The 21282-nt window shown below is 55.5% G+C and overlaps 1 protein-coding gene across 16 annotated transcripts in view; it reads left to right on the forward strand.

Moving 5' to 3' along the window:
- Positions 1-21282, forward strand: part of RAP1GAP (RAP1 GTPase activating protein) — a 64128-nt gene that overhangs the window by 22979 nt on the left and 19867 nt on the right. For 14 of the 16 annotated variants that reach the window (XM_081056244.1, XM_081056243.1, XM_081056240.1 and 11 more), the window contains 3 exons: positions 13033-13126; positions 19142-19177; positions 20288-20335. In XM_081056244.1, coding sequence (XP_080912370.1) covers positions 19160-19177; positions 20288-20335 — 66 coding nt within the window. In that variant the 5' untranslated portion in view covers positions 13033-13126; positions 19142-19159. Of the gene's footprint in view, positions 1-13032; positions 13127-16639; positions 16868-19141; positions 19178-20287; positions 20336-21282 lie in introns of those variants that run through there. The other 2 variants (XM_081056249.1, XM_081056238.1) reach the window with 2 other exon arrangements.

A 21282-nucleotide genomic window follows, 5' to 3' on the forward strand; every position in this document is an offset into this window, starting at 1 on the left:
CTCAGTTGGTTAGAGCGCAGTGCTCATTAACACCAATGTCACCGGTTCAATTCCCACATGGGCCAGGGAGCTGCGCCCTCCACAACTAGATTGAAAACGACTTGACTTGGAGCTGATCGGTCCTGGAAAAACACACTGTTCCCCAATATTCCCCAATAAAAATTAAAAAAAAAAAAGTTCTTCCTTACTTGGAAACAGCTGCCTGAGCCTAGATGCGCCCTCTGGGTCTCCCACCCCCCACAGTGGCCCTTCAATGAGGTAAGGATGAGGATTACTTAGTACTCCCACGAGTCTGCTCTTTCTGGTCTACACAGTCACTGGTCCTAGCCCGCCCTCCTTTCCATCCTCTATTCAACTCCGCTCTTGTATGCCTTGAAGCCCCTTTGCTTGTCCCTCTCTATCTTCCTGTGGGCCCAGGAGATGCCCCCTTCTGGGGAAGGCCACATCCTTAGGAAGGACTCCTGGGAGACACCCAACACCAGAGAGACCCCCTCTTCTAGGAAAGCACTTCTTTAGCTTAAAGAGACAAGAAAAGATCCCCTCCAAATGGTTTTGATCCTAGAACTGACCCTGTTTTCCTGTGTGATCTTGGGAAGTGAGTCTATCTCTGGGCAGTTTCCCCAGGCCCATCTTCGGCAGAGATGGTCCTTCACGTCTCTCTCTCTCGCAGCACTAAGGTTCCCCCCCAGTCTGGTTGGCCCTGCCTGCCTCTACAGCCTGGCAGTGCTCATGCTCGGGTCCCTTTGTTTGGGTGGAACATGGAAAGATTTGGGTTCTGTTTTCGGGCAGGTCTGAGTTCAAATACCAACTTCAACTTTTCTTACTTCTTGTCAGTCCAGTACTGTGTAGAGCACAGGTTAACTTCTCTGGGTCTCGGTCTCTTCACCTGTCAGATGAGGACAATAAGAGCACCTACCTTGTAGACTGTTGTGGGGAATTAAATGAGGTAATCGGTGCCAGCATCTAAAACCAGAGCCTGGCACAGGGTGATGCCAGCGATCAGTTATTGCCGTATCATCTTATGTGCTGGGCCCTGCAAAGGGGACAGAACTGCCATGTGTTGCCTCTGCCCTCTGGAATCTCACCACCTGCCAAGAGGTGAGACCTGCTTACATGTGAGCATGCTCCTGGCCTTGGGCACTGACCTTGACACTGGCCCTGAAAATGCCAGCTTTGCAGCCAGCCACGCTTGCGCTGAGGCCTGGCTGGGTGACCTTGGGTAGTACCTCCCCTGGCTGGACTGTGCCAGTGGTTTCTTCCTCGTGGCAGGGGTATTAGTAGTCTCCACCTCAGGGCGAGGGAAAAGAGTGAGGAGTATTTTTAAAGGGCCAGCCCAGCATAACAGGGTGGCTATCTCGGACTATGTGCTGCATGAGGGAAGAAACATCACTCTCTGAGGCTCATTTTCCTGCCTATAGAATGGGAAGATCGGCTACAAAACGCTCTGATGTGTTAGGGTTCTAGTGAACTCAGTCTCTAATCTTGACCGGGTCTGAGGCTTAAGCTCGCTGAACCTGTTTCCACACCTGTAAACGGCGGCAGTTTTCACCTCACAGGATTCTTTCAAGGCTTCCATTAGCCATTGTTCGTTCAACACATGTTTATCAAGTCCCTGCCAGATGCCAGGTAGTGTCTAAGAATTGAGGAAACAGCAGTGAATCTGATGGACACGGTCCCTGGCCTCATGCAGTTATCTTCCAGTGGGGAAGCGAGATGCAAAATGAGCCGACAGACAAACAATAAAGTAATTTCAGATGGGCAGTGGGCAGTGCGTGACAGGCTGGGTGGGAAGGGGTTCGCCTTTACCAAGGGTATCAGGAGGGCTTCTCTGAGGTCCGAGTGGGAAGGAGCTGTGGAAGGGTGGTCCGGGATAGAGGGCAGAATAAGTGTAAAGGCCTCGAGTCAGGAACAAGATCCCTTCCCCCACCTGAAATCTGGAACATTCCAGATCATCTCTTGGCAGCTGGGGGAAGGTGGCTAAGCAGGCAGGGAGGTTGGAGGCCCGCCTTCTCTCCGATCAAGAACTGCTGCTCGTGAGGCAGGCCTGGGGGATGGGGCATTGTGGGCAGGCAAGCAAGCCAGGCTGGGGTTAGGCCTCTGGTGAGATGTGCAGGCAGAAGGCTGGGCCTCTGAGCCTGTGGGGGTGGGCATAGGCAGGGGCCAGCCTGGCACCCACCTGGCTGGTCCCACTGCCCAGAGGCATTGTGGAGTGTGGCACAGAGCCCCTGGGCCTATTTTAGGAGGGGCTTGGAGGAGAGAGTCAAGGGAACTTAGGTCTGCTTTCCCTCTCACCTCAGCCAGCCTGCGTGCTGGCCACAGAATGTATTGGTTTTTCCCAGACCTGCCCTCCCACAGGTCAGGGGTTCTTGAGACGACCCTCTATACAAATCCATCCACACACACAGTTTCCCTATTCACACTCACAGATTTGACTCTCGTCCACACAGCTCTGTCGTGAACAAAGAGTTATTTACACACACAGGGACTCACGTAGCAGATCGTGACTGGGCATCAACTGTATGCCAGGCCCCCTAACAGAGCCTGTCCTCACCTGAGGAAGTGCCATTTCTAGTAGGGAAGCCCGATAGTGATTTAATCGTCACACGGGGACATGTGCAGACCAAACTGAAATATCTGTGACGGCCCAGGACAGGCTTCTGGGAAAGCCCGTCAGGGAGGGGGCAGTCTGACCCAGCCTGGGGTGGGGCTCCAGAAAGACTGGGTAAGAGGATAGCCCGTGAAGTGTGATGGGCGAGGACCGGGGAGAGTGTAACAGGTAGAGGGTACAGTGCGTGCAAAGGCCTGGAGGTGGGATGGACACGCAGGGCCTCATGGGCCACGTGAGGCTGTTGAGTCTCCATCCTGCATGCGGTGGGAAGCCACTAGGGGCTTTTCGGCAGGTGGATGATGTGACAGGTACAAACACGCTCGCATATAAGCCCACGCACGCCCCAGACACGAGCGCTTTCTCTCCCACCCACCTTTCACGTTCCTGCCATCTACAGCCTCACCCACAGAGACACACACCCTCTCGCACCACCGGGCAGAGGTGCAGAAAACCCGGTGCTGGCTGCCAGCACAAGTGTCATACATTTGCCCCACCTGCTTGCTGATTTGGTGGGACAGGGCCCTCTGATCCAGCCAGGAATGACCTTCGTTCACCCTGCATTTGCACAGACGTGCACATGACCCATGCATACACGTGTAGGAGCCTAAGCCTCCCCTGCACGTGGAAGCTGGTTTCCAGGGAGTACTGTCACATGCATTATCTCATTGAGTTCTCCCAGCAACAGCTGCAGGGAAGAATTATCAGCACCATTTTACAGCTGGAGACTCACTCACAGAGGTGAAGCGACGTGCCCCAGGCCACAGCGCTCGAGCTTGACACAGCTGAGATTTGAACTCGGGTCCATCTGACTTCTAGATCTGTTCCCTGGCCCATCTGGACTCAGGCACACGCTGCTGTGCTCGTCACCTTTCTGGGCTCTCACTGAGAAGGTGGCAAGCGACCTTCAACACCAAATTTTCCGAAACAGGTTGATCAACATAGAAAGTTATTTAGAGTCCCAGTGAGTGCCCACCTGCCCAGTGACCCTGCAGCCTCAGGGGGTAGTGCCAGGGGTGGGGCTGGGCACCTGCCAGCCTGGGGCAGCTCAGGGCATGGAGCCATAGCCAGGAGCAGAGCCTGCATTTGCATTTGCAAATGAGGCAGACAGGCCTGTCCCACACGCCCATGCTAACATCAGCTGGCCTGGCTCCCAGGCCCTGACCGCTGAAGTCCCAGGGCACAGTCCTATGCCCAGCTGCCTAGGCCGCTTGTCTCCTGCCATCTCTCTTCCCTGACCCTCAGAGCAGGTTGCCTAATGCCTAATGCCTAATGTAGGGGAAAGAGTATGGGCTTCAGAGTCAGCCAGAACGGGGATTACAGTCAGTTCTGTCATTCCTGGCTGGGGGGCTTTGGCCATGGTATTTCACCTCCCTCTGTGTCGGCTTCTCCTCCTTGGAATAAAGAGTGAAGAATATCTCCTTCTCAAGAAGATTGAGAGAGGTAAAGGAATCAGGTATGCAGAGAGCTGACTATAGTTCAGTGCTCCCTTTTAAGAAATCCTTCATTTTTTCCCAATTATAAAAATAATAAGTGCTCACTGTAAGAATCAAAACAATGCAGAAAAATGTATCCTGTAGAAGGCAGAAGTTCCTCATGGTCCTGTGTCCCAGGGGTAACCTGTGTGAACTGAACATTTACATGTAAACGGTTACGAGGAAGATTTTTGTTGTGCAACTTGCTTGTTTCACTTAACCAATATGCCTCAAACCCCTTCTTCTGTCAGGACGATGTAGAGACCCCCTTTGTCATCGCGGCATGGCATTCCATGATTTGCATGTGCATTGACATATTTTATCAGCCTCCTTTGAATGGGTGTCGGGGTGGCCTCCAGACTGTAGCTATTGCAAACCCTGCGGAAGTGAATGTCTGTTGTTTATATACATTTTGTGCATTCGGGTAAGTATTTCTGGAGGATAAATGCCTAGACGTAGAGTGGCTGGGCCAAAGAGGACGCACATTTCCATCTTTAATAGGAGTGGCCAAACCCTGCAGAGCAGTCGTCACAATTTATGTGTCCCCAGGCAAGCCAGGACAGTTCATTTCCTCAAAAGAATGGGAATTGTTCACTGCCTCTGTCCTCACACACAGGGACCCTCGCGTCATCAAGAGGCATAGATTCCAGATGTGGGAGGCTTCTGGGAGGGCATCTAGCCAAGCCCACGCTCTTTTTACTCCTCCTGTTCCCATGCCTTGTATCTCTCCCAATATATCTCTGAGACACTCTGCCTGCCTTGGCCTGACAGGGAGCGCAGTACCTTACACCGCTGGTGGTTTTACTCTTCAGCAGCTTTATTTATCACACTTTTCTGTGTTATACTATAGTCTACCTTCTCACAGCTTTCACCTGAGGAAGTCCTGTCTCATTCCTCAGCAGCCTGCAGAGAAAGAAAGAAGGAAGAAAGAAGGGAAGGCCAGGAAATGTTCGTGGTTAATGTTTACATATTTACATGTATGAACTCATTTCATCCTCATGACAACCCTTGGAGGCAGGTACTGTTATCCCATTTTGTGGATGAGGAAACTGAGGCACAGAGAAGTTGAGTAACTTGCCCAAGGTCCCACAGCTGTTAGGTGGCAGAGCTAGGATACAAACTCAGGCAGTCTGGCTTCAGAGCCCACACCTTTGATGTTATACCTCTCCAGGCAGAAGCCTATAATTTGTTGAACACCTACTGTATATAGCCATGTGCCACTTAACAGCGGGGATACCTTCTGAGAATTGCATAATTAGGTGATTTCATAGGTGTGCACACGCCCTTACACAAACCTAGATGGTCTAACCTGCTGCACACCTCGGTTATGGTATAACCTATCGCTCCTAGGCTCCAAGCCTGTACAGCATGTCACTACTGAATACTGCAGGCCACTGTGGCACAATGGCAAGTATTTGTGTCTAAACATATCTAAGCATAGAAAAGGGACAGTAAACATGCAGTATAAAAGATAAACAGTGGTCCATCTGTATAGGGCACTCACCACGGATGGAGCCTGCAGGACCGGCAGTTGCTCTGGGGGAGTCAGTGAGTGAGTGGGGAGTGACCGTGACGGCCTCGGACATTTCTGTCCACTGCTGAAGGCTCGATCAACACTGCACACTTAGGCTACACTAAACTGACAGAACAACATGAGATTAAATGAAGCACGAAAGAAAATGATGCCATCTAGAGACACGGTAAACACGAGGTATGTGGGGCTGCTGCCCCTATAAAACGGCATTCTGTTTTACAGCAAGCTGTTTTTATATGTCAGTGGAAAGAGTACACTCTAAACTAATGATAAAAAGTATAGTATGGTAAATACATAAACCAGTAACATAGTCGTTTATGATAGTTATCAAGGACGACGTACATCATTATCACATAATTGTATGTGCTCTTCTTTTATATGACTGGTAGGGCAGCAGGCTTGTTTACACCGGCATCACCACAAACACATGAGTAATGCATTATGCTACCATGTTAAGATGGCTATAGGACTGTTTCAGCTCCATTACCACCTTACAGGGCCACCATCGTCTACGAGGTCCATCATTGACCGAAACGTCATTAGGCGGCGCATGACTGTACTCATCTGTAAGCTAGTCGGATTGTACATCTAGTATCTGATTTAGTTTGCATAACAACCCTGCATAGTAGGTATTGCTAGCCCATTTTGCAGATGAGGAAGCTGAGGCTAAGAGAAGAGAAGCAACTTGGAGGAGTCTGAGGCCCCCTCCACAGACCCTCCTGGGGAGAGGAGGCCGTCCAGGGTTCCGGTTTCAACTAGCCCTCTGCAGACTCAGTTCCCAATTTCTCATCCTCCCATTCACCCTTCTGCAGAATGTCTGAGCCAACCTTAGCATCATCTAGTCTAAGTCCCAGTTGCCAGTGTAAACTGCGTGGGGAGCTTATGGTGACTTAGTCTTCAACACACGGCAATTTAGAGGCAGAGCCAGGGCTTTTCCTTGTTGCATTTGATTCGGAAATGGTGACCTTGTCCTTCTGCGATGGGCTTTCACCTTGGCCTAGCTGGAACTTCTGCTCACCAGCCTGGCCGGGGGTCCATGAGGCGGCAAACTCACTGAGTAGGGAGGGAGATGGATAGATTAAACAAGCCCTAAGCACTGGAGGGTTCAGTGTCTGCACAGTGAGGCCCAAAGAGCTCCGGAAACAGCTAGAGAACAGTCTGGGCTGGTGCCACTGAGGCTTTGCTTTGAGGTAGGGGAGGCCTGGCTCACCCAGCTCTATTACCAATACCCAGCCCCATTGTCTGGCCCAGAGCAGGCATCAGAACGTGTGTCCTGAATGCATGACTGAGCGTAGGAATGAAGGGCAAGTATGGGGGGAGTGGGTGGATGATGGAGTGAATGAAGGAATGCATGGAGTTCAGAGAAGGGAGACCCCTGGGCTGCAGAGGTGGGGGTCGGGGAGAGGACAATAATGAGGGAGGAGAGGGATAGGTGGCTACAGGACCGTGTGGGCATCGTCTGGGCGTCCTTGGACACTAAGGGTGGGCAGCATGTGCCAGGCCCATCACTGGGAGTTGTCCTGCACTGATGGGGCAAGGAGCAGAGCAGCTGTATCTAAGGTTTGCCTATGATGCCCTAGGCAGGTCACCACCTCTGTCCCGCCTGCAGTCTTCTTCCGTGTAGAATGGAGATAATGTTACCTGCCTTAGGTTCCTTGTGAGGTTGTTGAAAGGGTCTAAAGTGAAGGCAGTTTGTAAGCTGCAAACTGCCAGGCTGGGTAAGCAGGTGTTGTTATTACCTGAGCAGAGGCCCCATGGCTAGGTCATCTCAGTGTCACTCCTCCCCCATCCCGTCCCGTGTGCAGGGAGGATTCCATCCCCTGGGAAGTGGGGAGGGTCAGGCTTAGGCCACAACAGCGTCTGGGCCACCTGGGCGGGGAGGCGCTGGCAGGCAGCAGGTGGATGGGAGGCCCAGTCCCCGGGTGCTGCACCCCAGGTGGGGGCCAGTCCCATGACCTCCTCTTGGGGCTGCCAACCTGTTGTTTGCTCAGGAGGCTGCTGCCTGGCCCAGCTCCGGGATCCGGGTGTCTCGGCGCTCAGCCAATGCAGGGTGAGGGTGGGGGCCCCATGTGCCACCTTCCAGCTCACCTGGCGTCTGAGGCCCTCTCCTCCCACCCCGAGCCGGACCTTGCCAGCTCTACCCCTTGGTGGCTGTGAGATCTCCGGGCCCATTGGGTAACCTCACTGAGTCTCTGCTTCCTTGTCTCTGAAATGGTGTGAAGATAACAGCAGCCCTCAATCAGGGTTGTTGTTGTAAGGATTACGTGATATCACAGCACGTGGCCACCCCCACACTCCCTCTTGAATCCTGGTGGAGGTCAAAGGTACCTGGGAAAAGAGAGCCAGGAGCAGCCATGCCGTGTCCCCCACTCCACACCCCTCCCCATTGGCCTGGGAGTGGGGAGCCGGCTCCCTGGGCTTAGCTTCTGAAACTTGCTCACTGGGTTGCCCCTGGCCACCTTCCCTGGCACCTTGGCAGGGCCAGGGGCAAGCAGAGTGGTCAATGCCAGAGGGTTGAGCTCTGGAGACAATGGGCCTCTGTTGCTCCCGGGGAAAGGGGCAGTTCCAGAGCGACCTCTGGTTTTAGGAGATTATAGAGTCCCTTCAGACCTGAGGCCGTGGGTGGGAGACACAGGCACCTCCCAAGCCCCATCCAGAGGAGGGTGAGGGTCCACAGGAGGAGCCCTCTTACCCTCCCCCCACATGAATCACCAGGCTGGTAGAAGCAGCTGGCCTCATGGACCTCTGGTGACCAGCACCGGGCTGACCTGGACCCCTCAGGGCCCTGTGCCGGGCTAGTCCCCCCAAACCCTCTCGGCCCTGTGTTCCCTGGTGGCTGAGCCCTTCCTCGGCCCGCCCCACCCCCAAGTCTGCTTTTCCCAACTTGTGTGTGTGCTGGCCAGCACCTGGCCAGCTACCCTGCTTCCCGTCCCAGGCTTCTTGCCTTAGTGATCCTTTGTCACCTGCTCTGGCCACCAGAGTTGCACCTGTTCAAATTGAATTTTAAAGCATGAATGGTGCCCAAGGCAGTAAAGAAGGAAAGAGGAACCCCCTGCAGAGGGAACAGCCTGTGCAGAGGCTCAGTGTTGGCTTGTTTGGAAAACTGCCTGCAGCCCAGCCAGGCTAGGACAAGGCAACTGGGGCAGGACAGGAAGGGGCGGTGTGCGTGTGGAGATGAGGCTGGGACAGTCAGCAGGAGCCAGACCCACCTGGGGACCTCCAGCCAGGGCCGCTATCTCTGGGTGGCCAAAGGGCCACATCCTACCCCCAGGACAGCCCAATTTCCCCTCTGTTGCCCTGACAGGGTGGGGTTCTCCAGGAGAATGGCTAATAATAATAATAATAATAATAATAATAATAATAATAATAACAACAGCAGCAAACACTTCTAGAATGCTCAACCTACTCCATGGCTCACAGCAACCTGATGGGTAGGTACATTCGCTCTCATTTTGCAGATGAGAGAAAAAGACAGGAGCCAACCCTCCAGGCTGACAGGTGTCCAGCAACCCAGGGAGGCATCTGGTCACCTGTCCTCGGCCCTCGCTGTCTCCTCCACCATGCCTAGGTCTGACCTGAGTTTTGCAGAGTGTGGGACCTCCCTGAGATGCTCCCTACCCCATTGTGACATCTGGAACCCTGGACTGATGGAAGTTCTAGTCCCCAATCTGCCCCCGCCTTGCTGGGCCATCTCAAGGTGGTAGTTTAACCCTTCCGAGCCTCAGTTTATTCTTCTGGGAATTGGGGATTCTAGCAACCGCTTATCTCCTGATCCAGTTCCGGTGAGTCTCCCAGGGGTGAGCAGATAAAGAGGGCTTTAAAAAAGTACAAAGAGCTGTAGTGACTGTGCGATTATCATTACCTCAATGCAGAGATAAGGGAACAGGGAGGAGGTGCAGTGACAGTTGCCAAGAAACCTGGGAGCTGTCAGTAACGGCTTCCGGCCTGGCCCATCCCACTCAGGAGCTGGGCCACTGGGTTCTCTTCCCCACATCCCTGCCTCGCCCTTTTCCTGGGAAAGATGGGTGCTCTGAGAGGAAGGGGAGCTGGGGCCAGCTGGCGGATAGCCATACAGCTGCAGGGCCTGAAGGTGACCCAGGAATGTGCCCGGCCTGGGTTGGCTCTGGCTTTCTCTGTGACCTTGAGCAAGTCACCTCCTTTCTGGCTACCACCTTTTGCTGTGTCCAGGTGTCCTGTACCTGTAGACAAGTGCCCAGGCCAGACAGGGCAGGATTGGAGCTGGACATACGGTAGCTGCTTGGCAGTGGTTACAGGAGCCAGGAGCTGCAATGGGGAGGCCGGGGGCGGGGGAAGGCTAGGCAACGGGACTGAGCGCCTGTGTTGAGAGCAGCTGTGATATGTGTAGTAGAGGAACCCTGGGCTGGAGTTGAACCTCAGAACTTCCCTTTCTTTCCCTGGTGTGACCTAGGGCTTGTCACTGAACCTCTCTGAACCTCAGTCTCTATTTGGGAAAAGGTTGCTAATAGTTCAAGCTCCTGAAGCTGCTGTGGCGATGAAGTGAGACACTGCCATGTAAACTGGAGGGTGCTGTGTAGATCTATGACGGCGGTCACGGCAAGGGAAGGCATGCTCCGGGCTCCTTCCAGCACGTGGCGGGAAGCACGCAAAGCCTCTGACACTGCGCCAGGCCATACAGTCAGGAAGGTGTCAGAGAAGTCGGGAGGGTAGAGCGTTGGGAGACCCCATGCGAACGGAACGGTGGAGGCCAGGAGGAGATAAGGGTGGGACAGGAGAGAGAGGGGAGAGCAGAGAGGTCCAAGTTCATCAAGAAGGAAAATGACCAAGTTGGGGGACGTCTGCAGAGGCCAGAGGCAGAAGGGGAGGGAGGAGAGGACTAGAAAGGTTGGGGAGAGATAGTGAGAGGTGAGGAAGGCTGAGAGGAGGAAGAGGAGGAGGCATCAGAGGAGGCGAGGGGCTGAGTGTATTCATTCCTTCAAAAGTATTTATTGAGCAACTACTACTTACTAAGAGGCAGTGTAGTGTAGCCTTAGGGCACAGAATCGAGACCTGCATGGTCAGGGGTTAAAATCCTCCATATTTCACTTACATTTACTGTCAGCATGACCTTGGACAAATTGCTTAACCTCTCTTTTTCTTAGTTAACTTGGGGGCAGGCAGGGCCCAGAACTTGCGATTTCCTGCTCTGTCCTCATCCTGGATCCCATTCCTTCCTCTGCCCTTTAGGACCTCAGCAATGACCTTTTCGGTGGAGTTGCCTGGGGGCAGGGGGCAGGGGGGAGGGCTGGGCATTGCCTGTGACTATGGCCAGCCAGGAACTGGAGAGCAGAGGGCTTCCAGGCTGGGTCCTGGAGAGAAGCCAGGGCTCCCTCGTCTTCAAGGACCTCCCTAGTCCGGTGCCAACATGAGCAGTCCCATGTGAGATAAGCACCTGGGCATGGGGAAGCCGCAGCTGAGAGGGTTCTGGGAGGGGCACACGTTAGGGAGCTGCTGCTGGGCTGACCTGCAGGGGCCATTGTCTGAGTCTGGGGGCATGACGGGGCAGACCCAAGGACACCACCCAATCGCTCTGTCACTGGCAACAACCTCCACTCGGCAGCCAGGGCCATGCTAAGACAGCAGGCCCCACAACCGTGGGGGCCCAGCCTCACCTGGGCTTCAACCCCTGGGCTTCTAGCAGCCTCTGCCTTCCATCCCTGGGCAGCCTCTGCTCTCCATCCTGCTGATACTGCGCTGCTCAGTCAAGGGTGTGTCTGTCACCCTTGCTAGGGGAAGTGGCTTCACTCCTGTGAGCCTCATTTTCTCCCATCTGTAAAAATGGGGATAAATAATGCCAACCTCCTAGCACTGAGTGTGGATGTAATATGCTTGACATAGTTCCAGGCACACAGTAGGTCTCAAAGAAAAGTCCCCATGGCAGCCACAGTGGAATTTGCCTGGACCACTTCTATGGGCCTCTCTCTAGTTCCCATGTCAGCGTGCCTTGCAATCTACAGGAACCTGTGTTTAGGCTGTTCCCTTGCTCACAAACCTTCAATACCTTCCTACGGCCAACCTTCACTCAGTTATTCTAAATTCAGCCATTTAACAAATACTTCATGAGACCCTCATTTGAGGAGCCAGAGTTTATCATGAATGAATATCAAAGAATTTATTGAGTCAATATCTAGGAGCTGCCCAGGCTCTGTGATGAATTGTTTTGGGAAATTGAGGTTGAGTGTGTCACTCACTTAAGGTCACAGAGCAGGTAAGTGCCTGGGAATACCCCCCAGGCCAGAAATGCCACTGTCACTATATCCATCCTTCTGGGTCAAGACCTTACTTTATGTAAGATGCACCCCTGGGAGGTGGAGAGGCATCTGATTCCTCTGGGCCTTTCTTCTGCTGGACTAGCTGGGCTGATGGGAGTCAGCAGAGGTACTCAGAGTTCTCTCGGGGTCTCTTTCCTGGACTAGGTTCTCGCAGGCCCTTGCCCTCTTGGGGTGTGGTAGCCCTAGCTTCACCTGACTCAAACAGCCGTGTTCCTCTGAGGATCGTCTGTCGGCCTGAATGACTCACCCTTTTGGGACCTGCCTGGATGGATGGAACCTGGGCGGGGGTACAGCCACGTCAGGGTGGCCCCAGGCAGTGAGCGGAAGCTAGGCGTGCTCCCGCAGCCCTAGGCTCCCTGGGTCCCAGGAACCACTGGGCACTTGCTCTCCCTGACCCCATAGGTGGCCTCCTCGGCAGGTTTTCTGGGGTGACAGGAGCTGACTTCACCCTCACCAGACCTGTTTCCTTTCCTCAGGGAGAGGTGTGGGTATGGGCAAGAAGTTTGGGCTTGGAGTCAGTCAGGCCTTGCTCCGATGCTGGCCCCTCTGCTGACCAGCTGTGTGACCTCTGGCTGGCTCTAGGTCCTCATCTGTCAAGTGGGAATACGAATATGGTGAGGAGTCTGTGCCCTCAGGCCTGGAAAGGGGCTCAGCACAGGGCCTGGCACATAGTAGGCCCAATGAGTGTCAGGCATTGTTGCATTGTTATTGTCCATAATGGCAGTAGCCTGGTGGCCTTTCAGCCCTAAGGCTGCTGTCTTTCCCTGCTTAGTCCAGAGGTCAGGGCTCAGGCCTCTGCAGCAACCCTCACTGCCCCCTGCCTCAGTCTACCCATCTTCAGAATGGGCTGTGGACATCCTCTGGCTGGTGTGTGCACGAGGGAAGCTAAAGGGAGAGCTTGGGGAGAGCCTCAGCCCACATCTCTGATCTCTGGGGAAGGAGAGCTTGTTTAGCAGCTCTGCTCAGGAAGCCTCTCCTCTCCCTCCTCCTGCGGAACCCAGTACCCACTGCTCCATGAAATCTGTCTCCCCTCATGTTCCCCGACTGTAAGGGTGACTCTTCCGTCCAAAGTTCACAAATCTCCCAACGTGGGGCTCTCCCTGACCTCAGACTTTTTTCCTCTTCCAGGAGGAGTGATGGGCAGAACCAGCGCTTCCCTCAGGCACTAGACCTACCACGAGTGGACGTACTTTCCCCCAACACTGCTTCACTCTACCCAAAGGTAACTGGCCCGCTACCCACTGCCCCTGATCCAGAGACCCCCAGAGATAACCTAAGAATGACTACCAGGCAGAGGTAAAATATTCGGGCTACCACTCTGACCCCTGGGTGGGCCTGGTACAGTCTCAGAGGTTGAATGGGGGTCTCTAGCACGCTGGGAACAGGGCAGGACAGCTGGCAATAAACTGGCCAACCGGCTATTCTTCATTATATTCATAATCAATGTCACCATCAGTTTCCTCATCTGTAAATCAGGTATAATGAGAGTACCCAATTCACAAGGGCTGTTGTGAGGATTAAATGGAAAGGTGCCAATAAAGCACCCTGTGCACAGTACCTGGCCCAGAGTCAGAGCCTTATAAATAAGGCCATTGTTGTTATCGTGAAAATCAAATGTTCTCCCAGCACCTGATGTGTGTCAGATTGCCCTGGGCACTGAAATCAATCAGACTCTGCCCTCAAGGAGCCATAGTCCAATTTAGAGAGAAATAACTAAGCAACTTACGCAGAGCATCAAATGCTAGTAATAACCACTAGTGTTGATTGAAATTTACTGTGGACCATGTGGGTACTTAATGCTTTACACGCAGTATCTCATTTCATCCTCAAACTGTAAGTACTATGTGCTGGCCACTCTTATTAGTTCCATTTTGCAGAGGAGAAAATTGAGGCTCAGAGAGGTTAAGTTATTTGCTCAAAGACACACAGGTAGGATGCGATGGGGCCAGGGCCAGAACTCAGGCTGCCTGACCAGAGCACATGATCTTGTGGCCTCTCTAATGCAGAGGGTCATAGCCCTCACGTTTGCAGGACACTTCCGTTTCTAAAGCACGCCCACAGACACCATGGTTCTTGGTCCTTTCATCAAACCTTGGCTCATAGGCATTCTCCAGATGAGGATCCAGATGCTCAGAGAGGTGAAGTGGTTTTCCCAAGGTCACACAGGCAGGAAATAGCAGAGGCAGGATCTGCCAGGTTCCTGTCCCAGCACTCTGGCCTGGAGCAAGGGCCATGTACCTCTCCTTGGCCGGGAGAGCAGATGGCCAAGGAATGGTGTCCTTGTAGGCGGCCACACCACCTCCAAGGAGCTCCCAAGTGGGCATTCTAGAACCTCTCCTGCTCTCTCTGGCTGCACCATAGCCCAAGACAGGCCATGGAGACCGTGGGTCTTGGCAGGAAGGGAGTGACTCAAGGGCAGCTGGGGTCATGAGTGCGTATCCGAGAGGAGGCCTGGGTGCTCCCCAAGCGCTGTGTGCTCTTGGACCGTAGTGCCCCTCCCTGGGCCTCAGTCTTCTCATCAGAAGAATGAGGGTTGGAACAGCCCATCGCCCTGAGTCTCGCCCTGAGTCCTGCCTGCTCAGACAGCCTGGGGCTGGTCTTCTTGGATTAGCTCTGAGCTACCTCCCCTTCCTGGCCTCCGCCCAGTCTGTCTAGAAGCCTCTGTTTGTGCCAACACAGCCCAGACAGCAGGCTCCCGACAGCCCACCCCCCACCCCAGGATCAAGACACAGTCTGTGGATCATCCTCCTTCAATAGGGGAGGAAAACAGGGTCCAGAGGGATTGAGTGATCTGTCTGGGTCCCAAGCAAACCAGGGGCGGGGCGGGGGGAATCAGGCCTGTGACACACTTTCCATCCCCCTCCCCAGCGCCCCTACCACTGCACACATTTATGATGTTGATGGAGCCAGTCTGAGGGGCAGGAGACCTCCCTGTACCAGTGGGCAAATCCCTGCTCCTCTCTGGGCCTCAGTTTCCTCATCTGTAAAATAGAGGCAACAGTTCCTTCTCTACCCACCTTGCCAGTTTGCAATTGACAGCTGACTGTGAAAGTAACTTTGGAAAGTAGAAATATTATCAGCATCATATATTCCCCGAGTAGGACAGAACTCCCAGAAGGGACATCCCCCTCTTCCTTGGGAAGCCACACTTACACAGACACTGAGCAACCCAGGATTCTCCTACCCTGCTCCCCTATAGGGGTTTCTCCACTTGGGGATTCAGAAATCTGCACACATGTATGTACACAGCCTACCCACCCCCGCGTCCATGGACACAATCACAAGTCTGCGCATATATTCAGAGCCTTGCACATGTATACATGTACAGATACACACGTACAAACACACAAATACATACCCAGGACGCCTAGGCACACAGAGCCACATCTGGTCTCAGAGTCACACACACAGACAGCTGCGTGCACACATGTGCATCCCCACCACTCTACCTGTCCCACAGGCATCTCCGGTGGTAGGAGCAGGTCTTACCTCCTCCCAGTGTGGGAATGGATGTTTCTCTGGGTGCATTTCGATAGGTGCCCGGAAGCGCTCAGGCCTGGAAGTGCCTGCATAAATCAATATTTGCTGCTGTTAATTATTAAAAACAAAGCTACACCGTGTCTGGAACACACATCTCTGGGATTCCTGCCGGCTCCCTGGATGGCTGATTCAGTGCCAGGTCTTGGGGAAAGGAAGGCGCAGTCCTTCCTTCCAGGAGCCCTTGGCTCTGGAGATGGAGGGTGGTGGGCAGCTGCCGGCAGCTCCCTCAGGAAGCTGAAGAGAGGTTGGGCACCGAACTGGTGAGCAGCCTTGCCCCTGCAGGGTCTAAGGCAGCTGGTGTTGACTTGGCCACAGCTCAGGAAGCAATTGCCGCTTTCCCAGCATCTGTCTGGGGAAAGGGTGCTGAGGCCCCAGCCATGCCCCCACTGTACATTGGCAGACACAATGCAGGGTCAGTTGGAAGGGCCTGCAGAGACCATATATTTTACGGATGGGGAAACTGAGGCCTACAGAGGTGGCAGGGATTCACTTAATACCGTGGGACCTTTGTAGTCCCTCCCCAGGCACTGTAGTTGTCTCCCCCAGGGTCAGGGACAATTAGGATGGGCATGGGGGGGACATTTAAGGGCCAGGTATGGCATGGGGCCTGGGGAAGGGAGGGAACAGGCCAGCCACTGTCAGGCAAGAGGAGAAGTTGAGGAAGGAGCGGAGAGCAGCTTCAGGTCTTTCCTAGAGTTCCTGGTTCTTCCTTTTCCTAGCTGTGTCATCTTGAGCGTGATATTTCACCTCTTGGAATCAGTTTTCTCTTCTGTAAAATGGGGATGACACTTGGACCTCCTGGGTTGTGGGGAGAGGATGAGACTTGCGAAGGGTTCAACATTAAGTAGGTGCACAAGAGAAGTCCTCTGTCTCCACGGTAACCCCGTCCTCCTCCTGCCGGGCTTCACAGCCCATCCCAAGAACCCCGTCCTGGAGGCCCTGAGGCGGAGTACCCAAAGTCTGGGAAGACAGAGAAGGCTGGATGGGGGCGCGCTGGGGAGAGTCTGGAAGTACCAGAGGGACCGGAACGCTCAAGTTTAGAACGTTCTGACAAGAGTACGCAGGCGCAGTGTCCGGGGACCGCCGGCCGCGCCGCTCCGGGGGGCGGGGCCTCCTGTGTCCCCGCCCCGGATCTCCGCAGCCCCGCCCCAGCCCCCGCGCCGGCGGTACCTGGCGCCCCGCCCCCTCCAGGCCGGGCCAGCGCAGCGCGGGGAGCGCGCCGCCGGGAGCCGGAGCCGGACCGCGGAGCTCGGCGCTGCGGGGCCCGGGCCGGGGCGTGCGCGGGTCGGAGCCGCCCGGCCAGTTGAAGCGCCGCCGGGGCGGGGGCTGGGGCAGGGCCAAGCTCGGGATGGCGCAGCCGCGGCCCCTGGCGCCCCTCGGCCGTCCGCGGCGGGGCTCGCTGCCCTCTGGAGCCGGCTGGCAGGTGAGGGCTCAGGCGAGGATGGCCTGGCCGAAGGGGTCCGCAGGAGCTGCCGCTCAACCCGACTTCCTCGGAGCCCGGGAGACTCCGACCCAGCCGGGGCGGGTGTGCGAGGCTCCGTCATGGAGGGTGTGTGAGCTTCTGGGATGACACCCGGCCACGGCGGCCACGGGGCGCACCCCTGCCCTGGGGTCCCGGGCCTTGGGTTCTTTTTGGCCGCTGCCCACGAAACAGAGTACCCGTGGTGACACTGTGCGTCTGTGTGTACCAGCCTTGGGACCATTTCCTCTGTCCTGCCTCCCTCGGGTGGTCTGCATGTCACAGTGTGACTTTGCGTGGTGTTCTGGGCCACTTGGCTCACAGCCTTCCATGTGTCAGGGCGTCCGCTGCTCCCGTGAGGCTGTAACTGAGTGTCACTTGTTGCTGTGTGTGCACTCTGGATGACAGGACCATGTGTCAGGGTTTATGTGGCTGTGACTCCAGGTGCATTGCTCCTGGCCATGTTAGGTCACTCTGAGTGGGGTGCTCTGGGGGACATGGCTGTGTCCCCCTCACTGTCATGCTGACATTGTGTTGGGCGGAGGTTTTGTGGGCATAGATGCCGATACTGCAGTTGTGCAGGGTGTTGGGTTGACAAGCATATTTGTCTACCTGGGCTGTAGGTGTGTGTCTGTGGTTTGTGCTGTAACTGCCTGTGGAATTGTCCTGTCCAAGCTCAGAAGTGTTGGGTGTGGCCATAGGTGACCATGGGTCAGTGTCTCCCGTGGACTGCTGTGGTGCATTTCACAGGTGGGTTTTGCCCCTGTGGTCAGGCCTGAGTGTGCACAAGGGGTTTTTGTGTCTCGTGATCTTTAGCAGAGCCGTGTGTGTGTGTGTGTGTGTGTGTGTGTGTGTGTGTGTGTGGAGATGGGTGGTGTGTACTCAAATGTGTACGAGCCGTGTGTGAGGTTCCCACCTGTACTCCTCATCCTGGGTGATTAACCACTCCCGCAGTTGCTGCACGCTTTTTCTTTTTCTCAAAACTCAATGTCGTGGGCTCGTCATGTCTGTCAAGCAGGGTGTGTGACTCGGATGGGGAAGGTACGTGGGAGTGGGGCTCTGTAGCTAAGTTTCCGTGAACATGCCTGCCTGTGTCCGTGAGTGCGTGTTATTGTGTCTCTCCTCACGAGGATGGGAGAGTAGTTTTGTGTTGTTCGTGTAGCTTTCGGTGCAATTACTAGTGTGCAGATCTGCACAGGGGTGGGTTTGCATTTGTGCGTGTGGCTTTTGTGTACATGGACCTGTGTGTGTGTGAGTGGGTGTGCTGTTGTGTAACTTAGGACACCAACATGTGTGTTTGCATGTTAGCATATAGCTCCGAGTCTAAGAATCGGTGTGCACAGGCCCCATGGGTTTGTGTGTGTTTGCTTTCTTTGGTCCAGTGAAACTGTTTAAATATTGGTGTGTAGGCCTGTGTGTGTTCAAACAAGAGAAAGAGTATGTGTTTCCTGGTGCACAACCCCATAGCACATGTGTGTGAGCTCAGGCAGTGCCCACACTGGGCAGCAGGAGCTGGGAGGAGTTGGGGGAGGGGCTCCATCTTGGAGACTCTGGGGGCTTCCCAGGCCCAGCCCCCAGCCCCACCAGCCATCAAGGATGCCGCCTTCCAGGAAGGCTCACAGGGAGTTGGCACTGGAGAGGCCAAAGCTGCCAAGACAGCTGGCAGATGCCTGATTAACCCTGCGTGTGCCCTAGCTGGCCTCTGGAGAGGCTGTCTGGAGCTTGAGGGGTGAAGGGGTGTGTGTGGACTCATACACACGTGTTGGGCCAATGGAACGTCCCGGTGTCCTCTCCCCCAACAGCTCTCCCCTGCCCACACTGCTTAGGGGGAGGGTGGGGCCCATTCCCAGGTGAGGGGGTGTAATCACAGACCTTCTTGAGGGTCTGTGATTGGGGGTCCCAGCTGGGCTCCTCTCTGGGGCTGGGACCTGGGGCCCTTCTGAGGGGTCCCTGGGCTGATCCTGGCACTGCCAACCTTGTAGTGATGTGGGAGAGATGTGTCTGCCCCCAAGGGTCACAATCCCTTTATCTGAGGTGCTAGCCTCCTCCTTTGGGGAAGGGGACTGAATGGGGTGAGCTGCCCCTCAGGGGCCCATGCTCTGGGCTGACAGGTCCAAGATGTTTGGTCAGAACTGGGGGGACCAAGATGGCTGGGTTGGGTGCAGACTCCGTGAGGTCAGCAGAATCAGCTGGACCATCCTGAGGACTGACCTGCTCTCTCCCCCTTCTCTGTTGCAGAACACAGATCTGTTTGAGATGATTGAAAAGATGCAGGTGAGGCTGGCTCTGTAACCTGTTCTGGGAAGGCGCCGAGGGGGCTGCACTGGGGCGGGGGGCTTGCTGTATCTCCAGCGCTACACCTCTCTGAGGACAGGCCAAGAGCCCTTGACAGACTGAGCAGGAAGGAGATGGTGGCAGTTCACGGTCCAGAGCCCTCTGTCCGGGGGTCGCAGTGAGAGTAGCGACTGGTAGTGGCCAGCTCCGTATCTGACCCTGGGGCCCAGGCCCTACTTGCATCCCCCCAGCTTCCATCCCTGTCTAGGTCCCCAGTAGGGCTGGGGTCCCTGCCTCAACCCACCCCCACATACACACACCATCTCCCAGCCCCCAAGAGGCATCAGAGACTCTGTGGGATCCCCATGGAGAATGGGCAGAGGGACAGAGGCCAGGGCACAGGGCAGCCAGAGGCTGTGCTGCAGGTTGCAGGAGGCGTTAAGGAGCCGGGCAACCGGGGAGTGCAGCCCCGCCCCCTCTGCCTGACTCCCGCCGCCCCTCGCCCCTCGCCCCTCGGCTCCCGAGCCCTGGGCTTCCAGGCCCTTGTCTGTTTTTCTCTTGGGTATGTGTTGGGAGGTGGGCAGGGGGCTGGGGTGGCTTGAACAAACCTTAGGAGATTGACCTGATGTCAAGTCACCCTCTAAAGCCTCTCTTCTGCCCCTTCCTCTGCCTCTCTTACTTAGTCTTTCTGTCTCCACCTTTCCCCTCCGCCTCTCTCTTTTCCTCTCTCCCCCTCTCTTCCCCCTCCCCCTCTCTCTCTCAACAACACGTATCTGTGTAGATGCAATAGCCTCCCTCTCCACCTCCCCACACACAGGCGCGTGTATACCACCCCTGCCCCCACTCCCAGCGGCAGGCATTCCCGCACAGAGCCCCCAGCCCCTCCCTGCTGCTGCAGGGCTCCTGCAGCCCAGGTTACCAGCTGGACAGCCAGCCCTGCAGGAAGGCTTGAGTAACCGAGCACCCTACCCTGGGAGTACCCCGACAGCGGTAGGCTTTCCCCTTCTACACAGGAAGGGCTGCGCACCCAGCGGGAGGCAGCGCTGCGGGCAGGGGAGGGGGGTAATGGGAGGAGGGGTATAACGGAGGGGTGTTGCCCTCTCTTTGCAGGGAAGCAGGATGGATGAACAGCGATGCTCCTTCCCACCACCCCTTAAAGTAGGTCTGAGCCACGCCCACCCTTCCCTGGGCTTCCAGAGGGGACCTTGAGGGGGATCGGAAGGGGGGGCAGGCCCCCTCCCTCGGGTAGGGGTGGGGCCTGGGCAGTGCTGCTACAGCTGCCCACCGAAGCAGCCAGCCCAGGAGAACCCATCCCTCTTTCATGAAGTAGTCCCACTGTGGGGTACCCAGCTCTGGGCCTCTCTCGGAGTTCTGACGTGCAGAGGACCCCTCCCTTGCTCTAGGCCTTCATTCCAGCTGCCCCCCACCCTGTCTTCACCACCCCTTCTTCCTGCCTCTCCAGGCTTCCCCATCCCCGAGTTGAAGCCCCATTCCTTACAAGGCAGCCTCTGTAAAACGTCCCCGGAAGCCAGCTGTCATGTGCAGTTGTAGGAAGACTCCAACCCAGGACCCAAGAGGCTTATGCTCTGCTCCTCCCTGTAGCTCCTGCCTGGAAGGCTGACGGGGAGGGGGCGGCGGGGGTGACCTGGTGCCCCCCAGCCTCCCATGAGGTGACGGACAGGAGGCTGGGGAGTGAAGTTGATGCTAGGAGGCTCTTGTTTAGACTCAAATTTTTCTTGGTGTGGGAGCTGCACAGCCCCTCCAGGTTGGCTCATGGTTCTGTGGTTGGTGATTTGGGACCCCAGCCTTCCAAGAAGACTGGCGACTGGGCCTGGGGGCTTGGGCCCAGGGCTGCGGGGGTGAGGCGTAAAGGGAGTTCCTGGCCATCGGTCTGCTGCTTTGTCCAGGACAGGGGTTTTCAAAGTGTGGTCCTCGCACCAGCCCTGGGAGCTTGTGAGAATGTAAATTCTCGAGCCTACTGACGCCCAGGGCATCAGAAACGCTCGGGATTGGGTGCAGCCGTCTGTGTTTAACGAGTCCTCCAGGCTGTTCTGATGCACTGAGAAAGAACCACTGGTCCAGAGGGCCCTCCTGGGGAGGCAGTG

Source organism: Rhinolophus hipposideros, assembly GCF_964194185.1.
Source record: "Rhinolophus hipposideros genome assembly, chromosome: 8".
NCBI classification, from domain to species: Eukaryota; Metazoa; Chordata; class Mammalia; order Chiroptera; family Rhinolophidae; genus Rhinolophus; species Rhinolophus hipposideros.